The sequence below is a fragment of the Rissa tridactyla genome, chromosome 6 (genome assembly GCF_028500815.1).
Source record: "Rissa tridactyla isolate bRisTri1 chromosome 6, bRisTri1.patW.cur.20221130, whole genome shotgun sequence".
Classification (NCBI taxonomy): Eukaryota; Metazoa; Chordata; class Aves; order Charadriiformes; family Laridae; genus Rissa; species Rissa tridactyla.
Genome location: NC_071471.1, coordinates 55,530,341 through 55,537,494, shown reverse-complemented (window position 1 = coordinate 55,537,494; position 7,154 = coordinate 55,530,341). Strand labels below are relative to the sequence as shown.

At 57.7% G+C, this 7,154-nt stretch overlaps 1 protein-coding gene across 1 annotated transcript; it reads left to right on the top strand.

Annotated features, from left to right (window-relative positions):
* The first annotated feature begins 501 nt into the window (after positions 1–501).
* Positions 502–5,970, top strand: HHEX (hematopoietically expressed homeobox). The gene is made up of 4 exons (XM_054207114.1): positions 502–945; positions 2,627–2,805; positions 3,030–3,080; positions 4,732–5,970. Exons 1-4 carry the CDS (start codon positions 564–566, stop codon positions 4,963–4,965), a joined length of 846 nt encoding a protein of 281 aa, XP_054063089.1. The 5' UTR covers positions 502–563; the 3' UTR covers positions 4,966–5,970.
* The last annotated feature ends 1,184 nt before the right edge of the window (positions 5,971–7,154 follow it).

Sequence of the window (7,154 nt, the reverse complement as noted above, 5' to 3'; positions counted from 1 at the left end):
CCCCTTCCCAAAGGCGCGCTCCGGGGGGGTGGCCCGCACCCCCTTCTCCCAGTCCGGGGCAGGGGCACGCTGCGGGGGGTCAGCGCAGTCCCCCGTGGGGACATTGTGCCGTGCGTGGGCAGAGGAACGGGAGCCGGTGGGGAGCAGCGCCCGGCCCCCTGCCCGCTGCCGTCGGACCCCCGCTCCGTACCCTCGGATCCCCCGCTCGGTGCCGTCGGGGCCCGGGCGGGCTGCGGATCGCGCCCCGCTGCCTGGGCTCCCCCCGGCTGCGGCGGTGGTTGATTGGCGCCGCGGGGAGTTTGCTCGGGGAGGCGGGGGGAGCGTTTGCCGGCGGGGGGTGGTTTCCCCCTTCCCTGGCCGGGCTCATTGGCTAGACGGAGCCGTGGCAGGAAGGGGACAGAGACCGGGCGGGCTCCGCCCCGCGCCAATAGAAACCTATCGAAGGGTAACCCGAGCCCAGAGAAACCCGCGGCGGCGGTGCCAGCACCCAGCCGCCGCGGTCGGGGCCGGCTTTCCGCAGGGGCGGCCTGGGGCGCGGGGGGTGCGCGGGCGGCGGCCGCGCCATGCAGTACCAGCCTCCGGGCGCGGCGCCGGCGGCGGCCCTGGGCGTCGGCGTCCCGCTGTACGCGCCCACGCCGCTGCTCCAGCCCGCGCACCCCACGCCCTTCTACATCGAGGACATCCTGGGCCGCGGCCCCGCCGCCGCCCCGGCCCCCCACTCCCTGCCCGCCCCGCCGCCGCCGACGCTGCCGTCGCCCAACTCCTCCTTCACCAGCCTGGTGTCCCCGTACCGGACCCCCATCTACGAGCCGACCCCCATCCACCCGGCCTTCTCCCACCACCTCGCCGCCACCTACGGCACCGGCGCCTACGCCGGGCCCCTCTACTCCTTCCCCCGCGCCGTCGGCGACTACGCGCACGCCCTGATCCGGCAGGACCCCCTGGGTAAGCCATGCCCCCCCCGGCCCCGGCCCTCCCCGTTTGCCGCCGAGCCGCTCCCGTCCCGTCCCCGTCCCGCCGTCGGGGTTGGCGGGGAATGGGAAGTGACTGAAATCTGTTCCCCTTCTCTGCCTGCCCCGCCGTCTTTTCGCGCCCCCCCCCCCCCGGTCTCGCTCCGGCCCCCGTCTGATTTACAGTAAATTAAAGACGCGCCGCGCTCCGGCGCTGGGAGCGAGACCACAGTGCGCGGCCGCGGTGACTCAGATTTGTTTTCTTCAACCAAGTGACTCTGAGAGTGTCCTTAGTAATGTCGCGTGTGGTTTTGGTGGGGAGTTTTAATTGTGCTGGGAGATCGCATGGCAGATCTCAGCCTTTTCCTGCGGATGACTTGAAAAACAGCCGGGAGGCCGGCTCCGCTCGACGGGGCCCCCGCGGCTCCCGTTGGGTCGGGCCGGGCCGGGCCGGGTCTGGCCGGGGCCCCGGCGGCCCTTTTCTCGCCCGCGGCCGGGGAAAGGGTCCCCGCTGCGGGGGCTGAGCCCCGCGCCAGAGCTGCAGCACTTGTTCATAGTGATTGCAAAACTGGACCTGACTCACCACATTTGTGCAGTGAAAGAGGCTGACCCTTTCCGTTCATACAGGAAACCTTGAGCTCTCGATAGGAGTAAATCTGGTTTCAGAAGCTGTTAAGTGTTTTCCTGGCCGCCTGAAGCAGGCTCTTCCCCGGGAGTCGTGCACATTGCTGATTACTTTATCGACATCCTCAATACAGACAAATTCAGGAAACACTCGACTTCTGATAGCCGGGATCCGTTTTTCTGATATTGTTCATTTCCTCTGTGTGGGATGTGACTTTATGACAGCTAAAATAACCAGTTGCTTCCTATTTTTTGAGTCTGTTTTGCACCAGAATTACTAAAGCCTGACGCAAGCAAAATCTTGAAAAACAATACAGCAAATTTCAAAGGGTGCAGGCAGCAAGACAGAAAGACAAACAGAGTGACTCAGTGGCACTGGCCAGAGCCTCCGGCCCCGGGACGCGGCTGCCGCTCCGCAGCGGGGCTGGCTCCCCGACGTGTCCCTGCCTGCGCCGCCTCGCCCCGCACCGCTGCCCCGAGCCCGGGGCTGGGCCTGGGGGACACCCCGCGGCCACGGGCGGGCAAGTCCCCAGCCGAGGAAGCCAAGAAGGCTTGGGGCGCTTCTTGCCCGGAGCGGGAGCGGGGGGGGGAGGGAGGGCCGTGCCCTTGTGTTGGCGCATCCCCCACGCCCGGCCCCGCAATGTCCCCACTCTCCGCGGGGACCCCGGCACTGGTGCAGAGAAAGGGAGACGGTTTCTCTGGGGCATCGCAGTGAAAGAGCAGAAGGAAGCAAAGGTCTTTTTTTTTTTTTTTTTTTTTTCTTCTCTCTCTCTCTCTCTTTTCTTTACGAGATAGACCAACAGGAAACACATTGACGGAAATGTTGCCAAAGCCCGTAGAGTGGCTTTAACTGGTCTCTCTGTTCGGCAGAGGTGAAAAATCAGAGGAGGCGAAAGATCAGACTGGGAACTGGGGGAAATAAAGTCAGGCGAAGGAAATTAGCGGGCGCTGGACCCGGTGTGCCTCCGGGACCGGGCTCAGGGACCGGGGCTCTCCGGACACGCGTGTCCGCGGCCGGCCGGTGACCCTGGGCGCTGTGCGTCTCTTTGAAGGGAAGCCGCTGCTGTGGAGCCCCTTCATCCAGCGGCCCCTGCACAAGAGGAAAGGGGGCCAGGTCCGCTTCTCCAACGACCAGACCATCGAGCTGGAGAAGAAGTTCGAGACGCAGAAATACCTCTCCCCGCCGGAGAGGAAGCGCCTGGCCAAGATGCTGCAGCTCAGCGAGAGGCAGGTGAGGCCGTGCCCCCACCCCCGGCCACCGCACCCCCATCCCCGGGCAGCCCTGGCGCCACCGGCCCCGCTCCGGCCGCACCGCGCTTGGGGACCCGTCCGGCTCGGGGCGGGGGGAAGCGACGGGGGGGCTGGATGTTGCTTTCTGTTTGCGGCTCGGGTAACGCTCCCGGCGCTCACCGGCTCCGAGAGTACCCCGTGCCTTCTCTCGTTGTCGTTGCTCAGGTCAAAACGTGGTTTCAGAATCGCAGAGCCAAATGGAGGCGTCTAAAGCAGGTACGGGGATGTTTCCGTTTCTATAGAAATAAGTATTTTAATTGTCTTATCTTACGCCGTGCTCGCCTATTCCAGGTTGTATGCAGAAGTCATCTGAAAGGCTGTTAACCTCTTCACCTTGATTAAAAAGACAAATAGTCATGCTGGAACCCATGAGGGCTCGTTCAGGCAGCACTAACGTTAAAAGCTCCTAATGTAGTTCCTATATCAATTATGCCCGGCTTTCACACACCGCCTATTAAAACTCCACGCTAATTGTTTTGTAAACCCATATGTTGTTTAGCCAATTAACGTGGAGGAGATAAGTAATTGTCAGTAAATTACTTAGGCAGTTGTTTTGGAGAAGAATATTTGCCAGTCTTTTAAATCTCCCTCTCTTAACAAACACAAGTCGATTTATTCTGACAACGTTGGGAAAGGCAGGTACAAACACCTTATTTGTTTTGAGGAGCCGCACGGAAAATTGAATAGCTTTTACTTTTCATTTACAAATAGTTACAGTGTATAAGGCTGAGATGTTGACGCGGTTTCCCTTCCCTTAGAAATTGTGCTCAAGCAGATAAATCTTTACTTTACGTCCCAAAGGGCCCGGTCCTGCCTGGCCCGGCCAGATCGAAGCACCTTGGCGTAAAAATTTGTGAAAAATCCCTGCATTGTGGCCTGAGTCTGGCTTCAGTAAGTGTGACAGGGACTGCAGAGTTTTACTGGTAAATCAGCCTTTAATATAAAAATAATAAGAAAAGAAAACTAATTGCTGTGCCATGCTGTAGATATATTTGTTCTGGGACCTTCCCCTGGGTTAACCCGTGCTTCACTTGATTTTTGAATAAAACCCCTTTACTCCGGCAACAGCCGGGTTGGGTCCCTGGCGGTGCCGCCTCCTCGTTGGGGCCTGACCCACGCCGCGGTGTCCGGAGAGCTCGCTTGGGATCTCGGCCATTTTAAGTCATTTCCTCCTTTTCATTCACATCCATTTCTCCAAGCCCGCACGGTTATATCATGGGTTCATGTCTCTGCCTGCTTTCTCTTAAGAGTATCATTTCATGCCCCCTTAGGGGACTGGGCTCCCCAGACGGCTGCCGATGCAGGGCTACTCCTGCCTTCAGAAATAAGGTTTTGGTTTGGTTTGGTTTGGTTTTAATGGGGAGTGTTTAATGTCGAGTTTTAGCTCAGTTAGTAATGTTTTCGTGTTTGCTTTCGGGCCACTGGTGGATTCGGCCTCCTGTCTTTTGCCATTGGGTGTAATTAAAGAAAGATTGGGGCAGGAGGAAGCTGTGTGTCGCTGTTTGTAGCTCATAATAAACATTTGCTTTGCTAAAGACAAAAGTTCAGAGGTTCCTGGGCTCTGGCAGCTCCTGACTCTTTTGAAGTGGCTGCGATAACCATTGCCAAGGAGCCTTATTCACGGCAGCAGCCCCCGTGGCTGCCGGTGAGTGGGATGAGAGCTGAGCCCCTGTGTGTGGCTGAGCCCTCGCCCGGCCCCGGCCCACTCCAGCAGATTTATAGGCAGGAGGCCTGGGGAGGTAGCAGGACACCTGCCTTTTCCTGCAGGAAACCTAAGGTGGTTTTCCCACCTAGGACAGCTGGGATTCCCAGGCCTCTTGGCTCCGTAGTCTGTATTTCTGTATAAAGCAGGCTGCTTTCATTGCAGGAGAACCCTCAGGCCACCAAAAAAGAAGAAGTGGAAGGTGCTGACAATCACAGTGACCAAAGGCCGGAGAGCTGCCCGACCCCCGAGCAGAAGGGTAAGGAGGTGTCCCTGGATGGCTCGCAGTACACCCCCTCGCCAGCCTCACAGGAGGACCTGGAGTCAGACGTCTCTGACGACTCCGATCAAGAAGTGGACATTGAAGGCGATAAAGGCTATTACAATCCTACCCACTAACGGCCCCATGTGGAGAGTGGACCCTAACTCGGCTTGCACTTTACCAGGGGCTGGTTTGGAAGAATATTATGCTACAGGAGAAAACTTTCACGGTTCCACTGAAAGAAAAAAAAAAAAACAAAACAACTTGTTTTATAATAAGCAGAGAAAGAAAGATGTATTTTCCGCAAAGAGTCAATTTTTGGCAGATCTCTAATTTGGTTAAAGGAACATGGTTTGTATTTAATTATTTGTAAGATATATTTGTACATTAATCGATGTTGCAACTGGAATATAATACTGCACCCTGTCCTTACTCACAGGGGGTCTGAATCAGCTGCTGTTGGTGATCAAGCAAAACTCCTCTCTAGCTAGCGTGGAAGTGAGTATGGATTGGAGGACTAAGCCCTTTGTATGTGTAAACAAATGTAGTTTAAATAGATTAATTTAAACGCCCTTTGCAAGCAGAGAAACATGTTCTGTGAAACAGGGAGGGATTTGACCATCCCGACAAGTGCCTTATGCTCTCAACCTTTTACCTGCCATGGTGCTCTCCACTGAGACATCCCTCCGTTCATCAGGTAGAATCTTTGGACAGACTGAGTTTTGCTCTCGTGTAAAATGAAATGTGCCTTCTCAGATTTTTGAGGACTTTTCCCCTCCATCTGGATGATTCCATTTGCAGGAAAAAAAAAACCCACATATTTTTCTCCTTGAAAATCTCTAGCGCTGTTATTTTACAGATTTCGTGTTTGAGAAGAAAATGCAGGGAGTGATAGGGCCCTGCTGCAGGAGAGAAACTGGCATCAGCTGTGGGGGTTAAGTCAGGCACACAGCCGTGGGAAGATAATGCCTATGTATACATATCTGCTTCTGTACATACTAGTTTTCTTTAAGTCTTGTGGTTTTATACCTCATGATGTTCATATTTTGTACATATTTGTTCAATGTTAAAAAAAAAAGCGAAACCTGGTATTTAATTTTTGATGGACTTGTCTGTGAAATAAAACTAAACTCTGCACCACCTGTCGTGCTGGACGTCCAGTTTATGGCAGAAGAAATCCCAACCACCCCCATCCCCCCCCCAGGCGTGTTGTAATCGGGCTTTTCCCTCCGGTATTGTGCCGGTCACCGGCCACCCTGCAGCCTTCTGTGCGCCCTCGCCTTGCGGGGATCTCGCGTGGACTCATTGCTTTTTTTCTTTTTCTTGGGTTTTGGTTTTTTTTTTTTTCTGTCTTTGAGTCTGCCACACCGATTTTCAGCTTTGCCTGTACCCGCACGCCTCCTCCCCGCTCGGGAAAGGTCTCTGCGGCGGGAGGAGGAAAGCCTGATGTGCGAGGCCCGGCTGGAAGCGGCGGTGTTTACCCCCGAGTCGCCCCGACCCTGGGGGGGGCCCGGGGGGGCACGGGCTGGAGGAGGAGCGGGGCCGGCGTTGCCTGCTCGGGGCCGGGCATCGACCCCAGCCGGGGCAGCCGCTGACCCGCCAGAGTCAATACTGGTTATTCATCGGCCTTTCTCCGAAATGATGCCGGCCCGGGAGCGCGGGAAGGAGCGTGGAACACGGGGGTGCGGGGAAATGCCCCCGGGACCGGGCACTCCGGGGGTGGGCACTCGCCCGGAGCAGCCCGGCGTCTTCAGCCCCCCGGGCGCCGCAGCGAGCACGCGGGAGACAGGGACATTCCCCCGGCCGGGTGCCAGGGAGGCTTCTAGTCCCAGGAAGGGATTTTAGGGAGCAATTTTGACTGGCGAGGGGCGACGGCCCTTAGGGGCAGCGGGAGCGTCGCGGCTGAGCGCGTTAATGCTCCCAGAAATAGCGGCTGAGTTTTCTGAATAACTGAGTGGCTTTAGTTTTGGATTATTCTTTGAAATCTGCGTTCGTGGACGGGGCTTGAAAACATAAAGTAAAGGGGAAGTTCCGTTGCCACCTGCCCGCGCTCGCTGGGGAAGGGGCGAAGCCGCCGGCCGCCCCCTCGGCCCGGTAAGCGCCGGGGCGCCCGAGGCGAGGAAGTCGCCGCCGGGAGGGGAAGGCGCGCAGCGGGGCTCCGCTGAGGGGCAAACGCCTTTCCATCCTTCGCCTTTTCCCCTCGCTGGGTGTTTCTGTCGCGGGTCTCAGCCCGGTTCCCGAGGGGCACGGGCACAGCCCGCCGCGCGTCCCTGGGGCTGAGCCGCGGGAGCTGCGGGGGGTGCGGGGAGCAGGGCGGGGGGCGCCC